At 29.4% G+C, this 19,293-nt stretch overlaps 1 protein-coding gene across 1 annotated transcript in view; it reads left to right on the forward strand.

Moving 5' to 3' along the window:
- The window catches only part of LOC118064045 (uncharacterized), a 158,884-nt gene that overhangs the window by 9,659 nt on the left and 129,932 nt on the right, over positions 1 to 19,293 (forward strand). Inside the window, exon 2 of the mRNA XM_035078399.1 lies at positions 739 to 789. Within this exon, the coding sequence (XP_034934290.1) occupies positions 739 to 789 (51 nt within the window). The remainder of the gene's footprint in view (positions 1 to 738; positions 790 to 19,293) is intronic.

The following is a 19,293-nucleotide window of genomic DNA, read 5'->3' on the forward strand; positions in this document are numbered from 1 at the left end:
CTTTATTTTGTGTTGTGTATATACTATTCGTAAGCTTCGACTCTCTTGGGTCCTTTAACGATTTATGTAACACGATTTCCTCCTGACTTTTAGTAACATCTACATCTAGTGCTTAGTTGGAACAATATAATTTTTCCTAGTTAGTTGTCTGATTGAATAAATTGCTCTATTCAACTTGTTTTAAAAAGAGTTCTCGGTATATAAAAACTATTATTCAGATTGCGAAAAAAAATAATTTTTATGCTAAAATAATTTTTTTATTCATTGAAAGTGTAATACATGCGAGATCACGAATGGATGAGAATAATGGAAGTTTATTCATTCAAATAGGAAAATAATTGAATAAATATCCAATTAATTAAAGATCTAGATTTTTTTTTATATATATTTTTATGTATATCTGTTACTAAGGGGTATAAAAAAATTGAACGAGGATAAAATTATTTAACAATTAAGTTTAAATGCTGTGGAAAAAAACCAATAAGATAATTTCTCAGTAATTGCCAAAAAAGAGGGAAATTTTTTTTTTCTTATTAGTATGCGTCACCTTTCACCTTGAAATTGCTCAGCTATAGTTTTACATAAAATTACATTCCCTTTACTGCGAAAAAGTCACGTTTTCTGTAGAAATAAATATAACCTCAGAACGATTAAATTCTTTCGTAAGAAATCTCAATTACTCCTTGTTATTACTTTGTGTCTATGGACTTTAATTCACTGCGACTTTTTTATTTGCAGAGTAACCGTAGCCAGCCAGCCATTGGACTCAAGCAAACACCTAAGGCGAGGGTGAGTTTTTTATTTTCTTTCATATTTAAGTTTTTCTTCTTACTTGAGTCTATTTTCTTTATTTGCTTTATAAAAGCAAATACTGCATTAACAATCAGTGGTATCTTGGCCCCATGACGAAAAGTTTAGAATTGCAAGTGTACAAGTTATAATTCACGTTGAATCTGCGATGATGTCAGGACTAATGTTAAAATGAAATTATGCAAAGTCGCCATGATTAATTCAGAGAGAATAGTCAAGTTTGTTTCGTCTTGGGAACAGATCCACGATGACATAGTGAATAAATGTGTTCAAAAAAATATAAAAGAATAAAAAAAAACGTGAAAAGCGACACGAAACCGCTGATGTATATTCGAAACTCTACATGAGTGCCCTTACATTTTTCCCCAAACAAAGCCAGTGTGCGAGGTAGACTCCACTGTGACTTACAACTCTTTTTCATCCTCATCCCCTGTGGAGTGTCGAGGAAAAATAAAAAGATGCTTCTTACGAATACGACTTTGAAAACAACTTTTTTTTTACCTCGTTTTGAAAAGTCTTGACTATATTGGAAAACACGCCAGATAAACTGGAGTTGAATAAACTGTTTAGATTTAAATGAAGCTTACAATATCTCAATAATTAATCAACGTTTTTTTAATTAATATTATTTAACCACCGATATCCAACACTCCGAAGATAACAACTTCACTAAATTTCACAGTATTTTTAATCAATTGATTACTTTTTATTGACCTGGAGAAAATAGTGAATGTCACATATTTTCCGTGTTGATTTTAGGTAATATGAAACAGATTTTATTAAAAATATTTGTCATAAATTTCTTCGAAAATTCCGACGGTTTTATTTATTAATAAAAAAATACTACGACGGAAAAAGAAAAGAACACTGAATAAATCAAAAGATATACAAAACGTAAGCAAATTTATTCAAATATTTTTTTTGAGTCAACGTTTAGAAAATAATTTACAATCATAAAATCTTTGCGTGACTCTAGAAGAAAAGCAAAATCTTGCATGTTAAATACAAGACTGAAAACTAACAATTATCCAGCTCGGTGAGCTGTACATTTTCTAGCTCTTGTCATCACTTCACCGTTCCATGCTTTCTATTTCTCTTCGCTTAATTTTTTATGTATTAAGTTTTATCTCGAGGATAGTATAAGCTTTTGTTCCCTTTCATATTAACTTTGACTCGTTTGCTAAATTTCACAAAACAGCCTGAAACTAGATACATTACAATAGGAAATGATCACTGAGAAATATTTAGATATTAAACTTGATATTATCATGATGGGTAAATTGAAAGGAAACTCAAATCAAAGGGAAAGTTGAAAATTTTATTCTCTCGTTATTGTTCCTTTTTCTACTCAAATCTTCGTCAGGATTTCATCTAGTGTATTTTGATTTCTTTGCTTGACTATTTAAGATCACATTGCAGAAATCGTAATTCATGTAGAATGATAATAGCTCCACGTAGCCGCCGGCGAGAAATGTAAATGAGTAGTTGATGTAGTATGGTATGTCCTTTGCGATGCAACGAATTGGTACTAGGCTTGTAATTATCATTACAAATGGTACCGTCTGCATTGAACCACACCTTTGTCGCATTGTTGGGCACCTTCTCGAGATTCTCCACCTCCTTGTTGTATCCTCGTTCTCTGGGACCACTGATGGGTTATACACTCATAGATATGCTAATACTTTGGAACGTAGTTGATAACAGTTGAACCAAACTGTGACCATCAGACAATTGATAGCCTCCAACTGAATTGATTGTAACTATCAATTCAACACTAAATAAACTAGCAGTTTTTTTTTTTTTGCTTTTCAAAGCAATACGATTGGGAATTTTTTTAAATAGCTCTTCTATCTTTTTAAGTGACTCTTTGTAAAAGGAAAAATGATTTTTTACAATTGAAGTGAAGAAAAAAACTTATAAACAATAAGAAAAATATGGAACAACTTTTGTGTGAGGAATAAAAATGAAATGTAAATTTTTTTGTTTTTTATTTTTCCGGACGATGTTCCAAAAAGTTTGTGCTATAAAAATACTTTTCTTCCCTTTGTTAGAATATATGGATAATTCTCTCACTGTTTCTACTTATTAAAAAAATTCAAACATTTTCAAATGAGAGTTAATTCAACAATTTTAATTGAGTTTTAACATTCTGAAATGAATCCTTAAATAAGATATATTTATTTCCAAAAAATTATTATATGTTTCCCGTTGTTGGTATTATTGTTGAGAGTAAAAGGAAGTTCAAAGGAAATTTTTCCCACTGGTAAATGCCAGTATAAAACAAACACAAGTAATTTTATTTTTCAAATTTATCTGCAAGTAGTACATCAACAAATTTATTATTTTTATGGTTTTATGTTCAGATTAATTTCACCCTCATAAAAATTAATATTATAATTTTAAAAAAAGACAATATCTACATGAATTAAAGAGAACAAACTGTCTAAAAAAATCATAAAATTCATAAAATATTCATATTCCTTTGTACTCGCACATGACAGATATATGACGGTAATATAGAATTCATAAAATATTTTTAATATCACTTGCGAAGAAAATCAGCAATTTCAAGGTAATAAAAAATTTTTAAGAGTCTTAAAAGTTAGTTTAGAATTCAGGTGGAATAATTAAAAATTAATGATAGCACATTTATCCTATTAGAACCTAGGTTTTTTATATTCCTTCAATTTCATTGAGTAGTCAGACATTAGATACTATGATCAGAAAGAAAAGATCATAATGGGTAATGAAAAAAATTCCCAAGTTCTCTAGTACTTTCAACATATAAAAAAGAATACGATAATAAAAAATTATTCAGGTGTAATTATAACTTTAACTAACCATTATAATTTGAAATGATCAAAATGTCCTCGTTTTCTTTTTTTTTATTAAGCTTTAAATCATTTTAATTCCGACAAAGAAAATTTAAGAGACATATCGTTTTGTCAAACGGTTATCAATGCATTTAAATGATGAGCCAATTGCGCAACGAAAAGTCAATGTCCTCTGGAATGGAGGTGCGAGATACAAAAATAAAAAAAATACGGGAAAGCTTCGGTCAATGTGAGGATAAAAACACGCGCAAGGGAGAGAACGTGGTTCATCCATTCATCTAGAACAGAGAGTAACTCGCTGACTTTTTATAACAAGTCAAGCTTGAAACCCGTGTGTGTCTCAATGTATGTGAATGTGAATATGTGCGCATGTCTTTCAACTACTGTAAAAAAATACTTCAAGTCCTGGAAAACACTCTCTCACTTTAGACGAATCGATTTTACCCAGTAATCAGAGCTTTGAATGACCTACGATAATTACAAAAATCCACATTTATTCTCCTCTTTGCTTTTCTATTCTCTTTGATTCTGTTTCAATCTCACTTTCTTTGACAAAAAATAGTTCAATAAATATCCAATTATATTTTGTATTCTCTTTTTACAATTGCTACTGATTTTTAATTATTTTTATTGCATGAAAAACCCAATATTTCACACATACCAAATAATCTATTGGCAAATATTTAATTTATTTACTAGTTTTCGATGCGTAAAATGCAAAAAGTTTTTTTGTTAGTAGAAATAATTTATCTTGAAAGAATATTTTATCAAGAATTTTTCAAATTATTTATTGAAATATTTTTCAGATTGTAATATACAAGTTGACATTTATGTATAACTTTAAAAATATATTATAATCAGTGTAAAGGATCTGCCACGGAAAAATAATCAATATTCCAAGACGTAGTTCAGTTTCTTTTATCTACATCCTGTTTAACCATAAAAATTTACTTTTAATAACTTAATCAAGTTTCTCTTTATTTAATAACTTTAGTATCTACTTTGAAACTGCTTAGAGTCAGATAATGATAAATTCCAAGAACTTTTTTAATGAAGTTTCTTTTATTAAATCTTTTGAATAAAGCTTATCAATATTCAATAAGTTTACTGAATGCGTATGTTATTGATAAAAAACAGCCTGTCTGTATAAAATATTTATTAAGGAAAATTCAGAGCAAATTTTCTCTCTTTCTCTCTCTCATATAAACAATTTCAATAGATTATAGAGTTTTTAAAAGTTTTAAAGAATAAGAAAGTATTCTTTTACAGTATAAGATTTTCAAAAATTTACTTTTCCAGTCTTTGAGTACACTTTGTATGAGAACAAAAAACATATTTCTTCTTTATTCTACTTGTAGGGAAAAATGTCAAGAACAGTATGTACTAGCTTTTTTTTAACAAAAATAAGACAGAAGAAGTTGACAGTAGCTTGTGAAAATTCTAACTTTCTTTGAAATGCCGTGCTTATGTTCATAATAATTACATAAAACAGCTTAAACTCATTTAGAAAGTACTTTTACGTTATGCTATAATGAAATGATCATTGAAAACAATTAGAAACTATTTTTAAATTAAGTTTATATAAGACATCATTTAATTACTTATACAAATTACCTTCAAAATCAAAGAAATTTGATTATAGTTATTTAATAAAGTAAAAATTTTGATGAAAATATATTACACGTAAGTAAAAGTAAATTTAAGTCATAAAATACTTTCCTCTGGAGGTATCATAAGTTATTTTATTAATTTTAAAAATATTTTATCATTAATTAAAAAGTTAAACTCACTATAAAAAATATTTATCTCAATTGTTACATCATTAAATGATGTATTTTATAACTATAAATGTTATTTTTTGATGTAAGCAATTTTCTTGCTAGTGTAGACTCATTTCAAAGTGAATAGTTATGCACACTATAACGAACTTACTCAGAAGTTCTTGGATATAATTTGACATTTTGACAAAGACGAGAGTTTTCACCAAAGAATTAATTGTTTCTTACTCAACGTATGCACTGCGTTGTTTGCGTATAATACATCTATGCATTGTTAATGCAATAATTTTGTTCAAACAAAAACTAGTTTCCCATCTGCCTTATTCGCATTAAATCCTTGGGGAAATTGGAAGGGTCAATTTATAAGATAGCTTTCTAGTTTGGTATGTGGGTGCAGTAGTTGGATGTTTTGAGAAAGTTGTTCATCTCATGAGATAGTCGCGAATCCGTTGGTAGAAATATCACATAACTCTTTAAAGTGAGTTGCAATTTTGAGTGACGTTAATCTGAGTTTTTACAGTGAGAAATAGAATGTAATAGCTGGCCGAGTTAATTTTTTTTTCAACTTGGAGTATTTTCCACGATTTTTCCGAGTTTTTAAACATTTTGGAACTCATTCAAGAAAGTAATTTATTTCTGTTGTTTATATTTCCACTTAAAATAAACATTTCAACTTCTCAATTTCCAGGCATAAGCAAGATGCAAGAACTATAAAAATACTAGTTTTTATTCGCTTCAATACAATACACTACATGGTATTCACGTTGTCTTTTTTTCCATCACGTATTTTCGATATTCATTGTCAAAAATGTGGCACGTTTCTACGTGCTCGTTCTCTCTGCCGCCAACTGTGACAACTTTATTGTCCAGTTTCCACCAAGTTCTTTCCAAGTAGTACAACTCAACGTACGAACACTACAAATGATGGTAACACTTTAAGAAGTCTTTCATCAACTAAAAGTATTAAGATAAATCATTTTGTATAATAATTTTAAAATTTTCTCATCACTTTAACCACATAAAAAGCACTTTTAAAAGATAATAAACCAATTTTGAAAAAAAAAATTTTATCGTTGACAATAGAAAAATCTAACATTAATTTTCGTTTATTTTCAATTTTTTTTGAAGAGGGTATAGTGTTTTATTTGAAACTTATTTTTTTTCTCATTCTATTTTCGAAAGTTACTTACTAAAGGAAGTTTCTTCCTAGCGAAAATTGCTTGGAGGAAAACGAGGGTTGAATGGACGTTAAGATCGATTGGAAGACTTATCGATAACTCTTACGTGGACTTTCGAGAATATTTTACTCAAAAGAAGATTGAAGAAACGTGAGATCGTGCTTTGAAACGGGAGAAAGTTCCTTACATACATGAGTATACATACATATGTACCTGCGTGTATCTATAGATGAGTGCTTCAAACGTACTCATGTCTCTGCTAAAAAGTTCAAGAATTTACCTGTTCACAAGCTCCAAGAATTTCTTCGTCATTCTTTGCGTAGTAGGTTATAAACTCAAATGCATTTTAATATTGTCTGCATGATACCGACACAGGTGCTCCCACATTTCATGCATCCATCAAGAGAATATAATGTCCGGAAATATTCTGTGCACAGTACATATATATGTATATACAAATATGTTCACTATTCAGCATACCTGCTCTCACCAAGAACTTTATTAAATGCAAATATTTTGAAGACATGAAAGCCAAATATTCATTTTTACTTTCAGTAATATTTTTTGTTTCAAATAAGCGCAAATAGAAATGCCAGACTTTGTTTAAACTTCCAACGTATTGACTTGTTCATCATAAAATGTGTCAAAAGCATATAAAATAGTTCCGGAATATATATTAATAAATTGGAAACAAAGTTGGAGAGGATGGAACTTGGAGATAATAATCATTATCGTGATAATAATAGTGATAACGATAATAATAAAATACCTGATATCATTGTGTAAAGGACTAGAAACCTTTATAGTGACTTTATGCTAGAATAAAATCGACATTTTCACATTTTTATGTTTAAACACTGAAACCTAAGCATCCACCGTGAAAATAACTTGCGTTATATGTATAAAAGTGACGTTAGTGGAATATTCTTCGCGAAAATATTCTGCACATTTTTTCTCTAAAGAAAATATTTAAATTACACAATTGTCTTGTTTTTTGTTTATAATATTCTTTTCTTCATATTTATAAAAATCAGCCAAATGAGTTGACAGTTATTTTTTTTATGACAAAATTATTTTTTTGAAGTTTGTACAATTTAATTAAATATGCAAACATTTCGGTGACTTCATGCAAGATACATTGCTCTGGTACACATTTGTGGCATTAAGCTGAATAAAAGCAAAAATCCTGCATAAATAATTACTTGTTACTATTAACTAACTAGACAAAATGTATTTTGATGTAAATTTATTTTAATGAAAATTTTAATGAAGAATAACATTAGCATTAAAATCATGTGGTGTTTATAATTTCAAAATGTTTATTTATAATAATAAAAAAGTAAAAATTACTTCGAAGTGATAAAGAAATCGATGTACTAAACTGTTCATTTTTAAAAGCTTTTGAAAGATTTATTTTATAAGAGAAAAAAAATAATTTTAAATAGACATTTATTGACTACAAATCTAAAATACATGTACATTTATGTGACCTCAATTTTATTATAAATCTGTAAATGATTATGATATAAAGTAGAATTATTGACATAGTAATAAATGATATTACATAGATGACAGAAAGTCATTGAACATGATTTGTGTGGATAATAATAATACTGATGCTCTTTATCAAATCAATTGAAAAATAATAGACATAATATGATACTGATGTATTTACAATCTAAACTACTTATATCAAAAGTGTAGACAACTTTTCATTATTTATAAATATGAAACGCGTAAATGTGAGTGACAACAAGATGAGGTTGAAGAAGATGAGCGCGCAGAGTTTCAAGACGTTACAGAGGGCTGAGGCTTGTTTACAGTTTGATAAAGAATTAAGAGCCTCTTCTACTTAGTCTGACAGCATGAAGTAATCGACTTTTTTGACCCAAAAAAAAAAATAAAATCAAAAAGCTTCTTCTTCACTTATCTCTTCTCATCTACTACTTGATGATTTTTTCATCCTCCTGTCTAAAATCTATTCTTTATTGGCAACTTTTTTTTCTTTCTCTCATCATCAGACAACGGCCTTTTTATTCATTTTTTTCAACTTGATCTTAACTTTTCTTCGCAATTTTATTTCTCATTTTACCTTTTTCTATGCATATCCGCTTGTAATTCTGAGAGAGAAAATTGAAGATATAGTTAAAACGAAGCACTGACCCAAAACTTCAATACCCTAGCTTTTTCATGATAAAAAGAAGAGCGCTGTGGACTAGAGGATATAACTGTTGAAAGGTTGTACAAGAAAGAAAGAATGGGGACAATAAAAGGGCACAATGTGAAAAGGAACAGTGAACAGTGATGAAAGAAAATAGGAGAGATATATAAAAAGGATAACAGAGGGATTATCTTGTGGTGATACTCGTGGTAGAAAAACGAACAAACGACTGGGATTAGATACTATGAAAATATTGTTCGGATATTTCGACACATCACATACGAATTTCATGCTTTGATTTAACAATCGGCTGAATGTGCATTTAAACTATCGATTTCATCAGAATTGGTCTTCATAACTGCACTACGGAGCTAAATTTCATGAACCAATAGGTTATTTCTCTTTGTGTTTTCGATACATGCACCATAGGTATTCTTGATGATAAAGTCACATATTACTGTTTCATAGGCATTACATGACCTTTCATTTAATCTTTTATTGTTAACCGTAAAAGGGAAATTATCAGCAATGACAGATACGTTTGTAGCTAAATATTTTGGTTTCGGTAAAAAGAGATGGATAATAAATTCATCATGACAGATTGACAAAATCGATTGTTCATGATTTTGAATGTCCACTACGTCGAGATTCGTCAACATTAATCGAATGATCAGGTCACTGTGTGGTAATGCCATTATTAATGCGGTTACACGTAATAGTAACACATGACATGTAGTTGATGACTAAGTAGTGGTGAATGCAAAGAAGCTGAGATGAAAAGGGTATAAACGCTAGATGCTTTTTTACTTGGCCTCGATTTTATCTAGAGCTGGTGGCATAAAGAATAAAAAACGGCCAACAAATTAAGCGAGGGAAAAGGTAATGATGGAGTTTAACGGTCCAATGTACTCTACTCTCTAGTAATGATGAGTATAAAATTTTAACCAGGACACGATGTGTACATAAAAAATATTCAGTTTTTTTTCAATCGAGTACAATTCAATTATCGATATTATGAAAATCAATGAATTTCATCAGCTAGTAAAACTATTTGTAGTGTATACATTTTTTTCATTATCGTTTGTGTTTAATTATTCAGATATTGAGAAAGTCGAGTACTAGAATATTGTGCGAATTTAATTATTAACATATCATTGGAACAATAATCATTCAAATGACAAATTAATTAATAATGCAGGATTAGAAATTAATTGCAAGTAAAGGAATAAATCGGATTATTATTTTTATGCATAGAAATTTTGTTACCTAGAGTTTGTATTAGAACTGATAAAATGGAGAGATGAATTAAGTTGATTATATCGGGCGTAACCACAAATGAGATGATGTGAAATACAGTAGTGGAAATTTATCTCGCGAGCCATAAGCCCCTTGGGTTATTTTTTACAGAATAATTCATTTTAGAGTGTCATTATTAGTTAAAAGTACTTTCGAAGCATCTACATGTAGTTGGTGAATTTTAAATGAGGTCACTCGGGTCGTATAAAGAATGAAAAGAATTCCATATTGAACGAGTATACTTACTGACGCTGTAATGCTTGATTTTCGCAGAAAAAAATTACCAAGTCATTGACAATGTTCACCAAGGCATACAGACATTTCCATTTAAAACTTAAAGTTCCTATTTTCTTTTAGGCATGTCTGGCTTTTATGTTTTTATATGTACCAATTGCTTTTTACGTCTTTAATTACTCTGCTAGTATGCAAGTAGCAATTTACTTGCCATCGTTGACAGTTTTATTTATTTAACATCTTGGGTTGCTTGTGTCATTTGAAGAAATAAGTATTGCAAGTCATTTTTATTTAATTATTCAAAAGACTCTAGTTTGAGCAACTCATTTTGAATATTAAGTAAAAAATGCAAAAGTTCTAATAGAATTTTTAAAAACCCCTGGACCCAGTTAATTGACTTTTTTAATTAGGGTAATTGGTCTGAGAAAATTTAAACGATAAGTCACGAAAATAAGAATAATTTGCTAATTTGTGTAAATGTAAAAGTTAATCACTAATTTAAAAATAAAAACACAAGTCACCAAATAAAAAAAAAATAGAAGCATGAATGGAAAAGTTGAAAAGTTTTCCATCTATTTCCGCTCAAGTTTTCAAGTGGCGGCAAATTGCCAGATTGCCAGCATCTTTGATGAAATGTTCCGTCTTTCTGACATAGTACTTAACTATCTATACCTTTAGCATCATCCTCCTCAACTCACAAATTATAGGAAACACGTTCGTGAAGATGTTCTAGAAAGTTATTTTCCGTACCAACATCACTTAGTTGAATGAATATTCAACTTTACTAATTAAAATTCATTGTAAATAAAAATCGTATTCAAGTAACTGATGAAAATATATGAGAATATTGTGAACGCTCATATCTTATCACATTTACAAGATTGTAAATATTAATATTCGAGATACAAAAACACTTCTTTCAAATATGAATACATTTGCATAATAATTTTTAATGTTCTAAGTGAGAGCAGTTAATATGTTAATTGAATTTTTTGAAGCAGATGTAATAACATTGTAAACGAATATTCGTCATAAAGTTTAAAAAAAATTTTTTTTAACAAATTTTTAAAAATTTAATTATTTCCATATTACCGACTTGTGGAAAATAAAAGTATTTATCTATCGTCGGTAAACAGCGGTTGAAAAAATAAGTTTCTATTTTACCTACTGCGTTGACTGTTGTTATAAACCCCCTCCATTTTGTTGCTCATTTCAGTCTCTCGACGTCCCTCACTCCGTCACGACTGTTTGTTATCATCGGATACCTTATCATAAATACATTTCGTTGTCGATTCTATCACTTTTAATTCACAAACCCGTCGTTTTGTGAAGATTATAACAAGCTTTTTTCCATGTTTACAAGTTTTTTATCGAGTACAAAGGACGACGTTCCTAATCTTGATATTTCGTAAAATGATATTAATTCCATTATCCATAATACCTGTCGTATATCCAAAAAATTATCTCTCTTTTTCAGAACAACTCTCTGTCATGAAGATCCTTATTCATAAATCAAAGGATTAAAAATGGAGTATATTTTTCACGTTAACTCCTATAAATCCATTACGCACAAGTCCGAATTGTAAAAGGCAAAAAAATAACTATTATAATTTTTATTTACAAAAAATGTTAATAGAGTTATTTATTATTCAACATATTGTTGAACTTCAAGGAAAAATTTGATTTTTAAACCTTTGAGGAAACCGTTAGCATCACTTGCGGAGATTATCGACGACATTATCCATAGAGAAATTCAATGAATACATCTGTTATGTGCATCGCATTAAATTTCTTTTTCTTTTTTTTGCAAAGAATACAAACCAAGGGTTTGGCAGGAATAAACATTTTTCAGTGGTTCAAGGACTCGTATTCGAGTGTCAAAGTTACGTGAAGAGAAGAGAAAAGGCTGGAGTTTGGCGTGATGTAGGGGGAGAGGCCGGCGGAAAGGGGCGAAGGTGCTGCCGGTAGAGGGACAGTGGTCGCGTCGGTGTCACTTGTCAGTCAGCCGCGAGCGATCAAACAGTGAATGTCGCGTGTTTAATGTGTCTTGTTTATTATTGCTCCATTAAATACAACGTGATTTTATATAATTCACGCTGCATGACATAATAAAAATTAGGGTTTTACGCATTAATGTGGTGGACTGTCAGGAAGTTTGGCGATATCATCGCCTCTCGAGCTGTGCTCGAGTTTTTTGGAGCTTTTATTCACGGAAACACCTGTTAACATGTCACTTATTTGTCAGTTTGTGAAATTTTCAACGAGTAAAGTATTATAAGTTGTTAAAATAAATAATAAAGTGTTCTTAAGTGAGATCGTTTGTCGTGTTTAAAGCGCGGGAAAATCGTGGAGTGGCCGTGAAAGCGTTGCTAAACCGTTCGTGATATATCGCGAGTGTCAACGCAATTTATTCCAACACAGAAGGGTGTGTTTACTTCCCGGAAATTGTTATGAACCAGTGTCATAAGTTCTAGTAATATTTGTCGTGTAATTTTTTTATTTATCTCTGCTAATTAATCGATAAAAAAAATATCGAAGGTGTTTAGAATATTTAGTGTTATTGTCCTGAAACAAAGGAATTTAGACTGAGTTTTACATCAAACTGTCGGTGAGTTTGTTTTGTTTTCGTTCTCTTCTGGAGAAGTAGCGTCAAGTTACCTTTCTTAGTATTTTCAATGAGAATAAATGCAGACGATAATCGTGGGACTCGGAAGCGTCGTCAAGGTTAAATTGACGAGGTTATAAGGCCCGTGCCAATTTATCGTATACGCATAACAAAAGTGCGTAGGCGATCTTTAGTTTTGTCCCACGATTTATCGTGATTTATTCTTCAATTTGTTTTCGAGTTCACCAAAGTGTACACATAACCATTCTGAAATATAAAAGTGTTGACTTAAAGTTCTTTTGTTTACATTTACTTCATGTTTTCTTCACGAGAATCTCATCAAACTTTCTATCTGGTTATTGCACTTTTGTAAACTTGAGTTATATTCGTAATACAATGCTATTTTGGCTATATAAAAATGCCATACTTGGAAAAATAAAATTTCGTATATGAAAATAACGTAAATAAATTATAGAGACAAAGATGAACTCTTATTTATATTCTAACATCATAATGACTATACATTTATGATTATGATTCATTTTATTTGTCTTATAAGAAGATTCTAGGTTCAAAGTTGCTCGGATAAATATTTTCATTTTTTTTCTAAAATTAAAATAATGAATACAAATTAATATGAGTCTATTCTAATCTTTAAAAAATGGAATTTAATAAGCAAAATTATTACTTCATTATTTTTTAGGGCACATAATGGAGCTATAAAATACACATAATCATGCACTAAAAATTTTTCAATACATTTTTTTTAAATTTTTTTTTAGGAAAATTATGTCAATGAATAAACAAATTTTCAAAACGTATCATTAATAATTTCTTCAAGAATAATGATGACTCCATAAAATGAAAACCTCGGAACAATTAATAGCACTTGTTTCGGAGTATAAACTAAAAGCTAGTATAGTAGAATCTTTTATATAATAGACTTGTGTAATAAAATTAGCGTACTTGAATTGCTCAAAGTCTTCAGAAACACAGAATATATAATGCTTATTTATTTCAAGTTATTTTCATATAAAATTATGTTATTTTTCCATGAAAGTTCAAAACGAAATTATTCATTCTGGCAAACGCAATGGAATCTCTTTCCTTTGTTGTGCGTCTGCATTACGGTGTTTTATGAATTTGCGCAGGAATTTTAATCTAAACGAATATTTAAATTTAATGAGCATGAATGGTCTTTTACTAGCATCTTGTTTCCTTACGTGTATAAATGGGTACGTTATACATTCATGCATCTCGTGCTTGACGTTTCTTTTTAATATTCTTATTGCGTAATCACACACGCGGTGCGTCACGTCGGATCGCGAGAGTTGAAGGTATAATAATATGGCCTGAATACCGACCTAACCACTACTATACATTCATTGTCAGACTTGAAAGCCACTTCATTTCATCACCGAAAACAAATGCATTTTTCGCCAGGTTGTGTGTACAGAATTCGGGATGGGTTCTTGTTTAATTCGTGTTCTGGTTACTTCATCCTAAACTACGCTGTTTACAATCACAACGACCAATGCATTTTCATTCCTATATTTGGTTTACACACAATGTCTGCATTTGCCAGAATGATTAATCCTCTTTTATTAGATGTAACTTTCATATAATTCTAAGCTTTCTATTTAACTCTCTCGGTCATCGTGCGAATAACAAACGGAATGATTAAAGCCATTTCAATGATAATTTATTTGATTTGAACTTTAGATTAATGTGAAAAATTTCTGTTACTTCATTAATTCGCTATTGATTTATTTTATTAATCTGATTTAAGCAATATTATTTAATAAATTAAAATAATCTGAATTATAATTAATTCGGTTTATAAAATTTTTTTTTATAGAGTATAAATAATTTTCCTATCAATCAAAAATTTAACTGTTTATTGACGAAAAATATTTTATTTTCCATTATTATTATGTGAAAAATAATTATGCGATGAATGAAACTGTTTTATTAAATTCAAGAACTCCAAAATATTACTGTAACATTACTGGTTTTGTAAATTTAAATTGAATATGTCACTAAATTGTGAAATATTACAAAATCTCTCACAATATGTATTACTATTTATTGATATAAAATTTCAAACTTTTGAACCGGAAAGTTTGGTGCAATTATTACGAGAATGGAGATATTCATGACAATATGGTTTATATACTATTCTTTTAATCATATATATATGACCCAATAATAATAATTCCACTTGAAAAATCATTCAATAATTTTCTATCAAGTACTGAGAAAATATTCCAGACTTCTGGATAATATATCATTCAATAGCCTTATTTTTTTCATAAATTATCGATATACTGTTGTAAAAGATTGAATATACATGAATGCCATTCTAATCGTACTTTCATTTCTCATGCTAGAATCTAACGTTATTTCTTGAATTCTTTATTTTTTTTTGATAAAATCTTTTAATTTTATATTTAAATTTATTCCAAGATCAAGTTTAAGTGCTTAAAAAAAATTTTTTTCTCAAAATAAGCAAATATTATTTATATGTGACATTTTAAATTTTAAAGGCCATTTTTTTTTTATTCTAACTAGTTATTTTAAATTGAATTATTATTCTATATATCGATTTCATTAAATATTCGTACTATTTTCTGAAGCAAATAGTGCACGATTAATCAATCATACAATTAAATTATGTCGATGTTCATTGAAAAGAGCAAAATTTCCCATCTGCAGCAAATAGAAAGGCATTCTCTAGAGTGATTTATCGATAGCAGTTCAAGTTCTCTGAATCATTACAGCTATTAAAAAAAATTGCGTTAACAGATTAGAAGAAATTTTTTCGTATCAAAAATTCTACATTCCATTTTCTCCATTAGAGAAATGGAGTTTAAATCAATATCAAATGTAATCATGACAATTTCCTTACAAGAAAATGATATTTATTTCCTCGGCTGTTAGTAATTCTGAGAGACAGCTTATCGAGTTGGATCGACACGATAAAATTTTATATACCTTGGACTTGAACATGCACCTTTTATCGTACTTATATGCTTGACGGAAGTATTGAATCTTTTGCACTGGTAATACTCTTTCTTTAAAGACAGGTTGTTAGTCAACGAGCAACATATTGAATTACGTGAATCAGTTTGCATTTATTATATCATTATCGATTATTAGATGCCCACAATTCATTTTGTACAATATGTAAGATCATATAAAATGATGAGATAAAATTGTAATTAAAAAGTATGCTCATCGTTGAATGCATGGAAATAATATACATTTAATATATTACACTCTTCCTCACGGATATCCGGTTCATGCAGTCGTGTAAATGTGTATAAAGGAACATGATTGTAATTAATAATTCAGATAACCCACCGTATGTATACCCTTTTACTTTTTGACATGTTTTATTCGGATCCCGCGACAGCTCTTCTGTTCTGCGGATGTGTACCTCCCATTTTTATGACGAACAATGGCGACACGCGTGGGTAATATTGCTGATGAAAGGGAGAACAGTGAGCTGAAGCTCACCTGGGGCCATCAGGGCTCACATTTCATAGAAATAGGCTTTTAGGGGTTCAAAAAATTAGTCAGTCCACTTTTCGTGTTTCCCTTCCTGTCTCTTCATCTTTTGTTCGCTCCTTTATTCATTCAATTCGATCTCTAAGATGATAGTTCATAAAGCTTTTTATGCTTTTATTATTGAACTTATCTATGCATACACTTCTTTCTATCAAGTCAAAAGTAATTTGAATAAGATGATGAAAATATTGATTTCATTGACTCTAGAGTTACGACGTATTTTATCGATTATCTAGGGCAGTTAGTTATTTATTCATTGATAAAAAGAGTCCACGAAGACGAAAGGTTAATTTTTCTACTTTATCGGGTTTCCACATGGTGTTCATTACGTTAGGAAGGTCATTGCTTTGACATTACATTCATAGCATCAGTATTCATGAACAATCAGAAATTTAATTGTTAAATATTATCTCGTTATCGAAATTGTATATTTGTTTTGAATAAAATTTTGGTCATTGTGTTATTTACAATTTCATTTGATGATTGTAGTAACGAGTGCCATACTAAGCATGATTAATGTAGTGCAATCAATCTCTACTTCTATGTAAATATTTTATTCTTGGGAATAGAAGTCAATAATTATTGACATTTAGTAATTTAGTTATATAATTAATATTCGAATAATATCATTATAATTATCAGCAAATTGTTATTAGCACAGTAATCTGTCTAATTATGAAGTAACAGAAAATGAATGATACTTTATAATCTGGTGGTAATTAGAAATCTCGATTTATTAATTCACTGAGCTTTGTAAGATAAATCTTATTGTCCTAATTAATTATCAAAATAAACTCGCCTGACTCCATATAAATAAATACTCAATTTTAATTATTTAAAGAAAGTTTTTGAATTAAATATGAAATAAACGATCGAAAAAGGAGTTTTAGAATTTCTTTTAATGAGAATTGAAATATCAGTAACTGTTATATCACAATTATCTGTCAAAAAAAAATTCAGATAAGTAATTAATATCAAAAATAAATGAATTTTACTTCGTAAGTAATAACTTTAATTAAAAATGATTTAAAATACAATTAAATGAATATGACGTGGGCTTGATAATAATAACATTGCATGGCTCTTTGGTGTACTCAAAGAAAAGTGCTGCAATACAAAGCAGATTTTAATTATGATTTTTTCACATCTTTTTTTGTTAGTTCCACTTGACGTAATTTTACTCTCAAAATTTAATGCTTTTACGATGTAGTTAACTTTTATTAAATGAAAAATGAAGTCCTAAAATCTATTTTACTACTTGCAATTCCTCGAGATCGATGTTTTGTCGCAGCCGACTAGGGCGCAGCTTCATTTTACGACGGGCAATTTATATCCTCTCGGCAATAACACGTCCCAGGTGACACGCGTGAGTAACCACCGCCAGTAGCGATGACTCTCTAGGTACACATCCTCGTTGTGGCTCGTCCTCGCTTTCCCTTGGATCTTGTTACGTAGTCAAATAACTCGTATGTACTTGATCCAGGTGGTATGTGTTGGCTACCCATGAATATGTAAGAACATGTTTACCAGACACGCGTGCGAGTTTAAATACGCACACGTTGTGGACACAGTACTAGTCTTTATATCCGATTCGAGGTTATGAGGTGGATTATCGCGTAACGAGTTCGCGATCAAGGCCCGATCTCGTTTACTTCAGGCGCGAACTGAACACCGACGTTTATTAATTGCTTTGCCTTCTGCTTTTTTTATTTTTAAATGTTTTATCGTTAAAAAAATCAAACATCTACCTATAAAAATGGTCGTACGAAACACCCTGGATTATTTTTATCTTTCATTTTTTCTTCAATTACTTTCACTTTTTTTTAACTCAGACGTGCTCTCAGTTGAGTGAACATCGGTTGCACTTTTCTCTATTGTTTTTAGACTTTCTTGTTTCACACTAGAGAATTTGGAGTAAAATTGATCCTTTGAATAATTTTTTTTTCCTATATTTTACCTTGTTTTTTCTTTATTTATCATGACTACATTCCTTTCAAAAAGGTATTTTTAAATTATTGTTGATGTTTTTATTGATTTGTAATCATTCACTGTCATTGCTGATATTTTTTTCATTATCTGAATAGTTTATCATTTTAACTATCAAAATTTTTTAATAAAATGAATTTCTTGAGAATAATTTATGACGATTTAAATCAAGTGATTCCATAATATTTTTTTATATGAATCTGTATGTAAATAATGGCCAATAAAAAAGATTTGCCACCTTTTAGATAGTAGTAGTGTTTTGAATTCTTAAATTAAAAAAAAAAAATTTCATATCATAAACACGTTTATTTATGTGTAATTTTGAACTAATTTTAGTCAATGAAAATATTTTAGAATTCAAACGAGACATTTTTCCACATAAAGTATAACGTAGAGGCAATACATGTATGTTTTCGAGATTGATTTATCGCCTTTAATCCTTTATTATTATTGTGAAATTTCTTCTGTGTCATGGCGCGTGGCCTAAATAAATTCCTGGAAATTTCTAAACGCAAAATTTTAATCCTTTATTATTGTCTCGATACTACAGTTCTTACATTTTTTTTTTCTATTTTGAGGTCACGATAAATTCAACGAATTAATATAAAATGAAATATATAATCATCTGTTTCTTTTATTCTTCTTTCCTTTCCACTTTTACTTTCATGTAATCTAGAAAACCGGTATTATTCTGGAATTTTGTAAAACAAAATTGTTTGCAAATTTGCTTGCAATTAAACATGAATTTAAACAGTATTCAAGATGTAAATGAACCGTTTAACAATGAATCGTAATTAAAAATGGCAACATTTTAATATAATTAATTTTTAGATAACTTAAA

This window comes from Chelonus insularis, unplaced genomic scaffold, assembly GCF_013357705.1.
Source record: "Chelonus insularis isolate UGA/USDA-ARS -01 unplaced genomic scaffold, ASM1335770v1 contig_159_pilon, whole genome shotgun sequence".
NCBI lineage: Eukaryota > Metazoa > Arthropoda > Insecta > Hymenoptera > Braconidae > Chelonus > Chelonus insularis.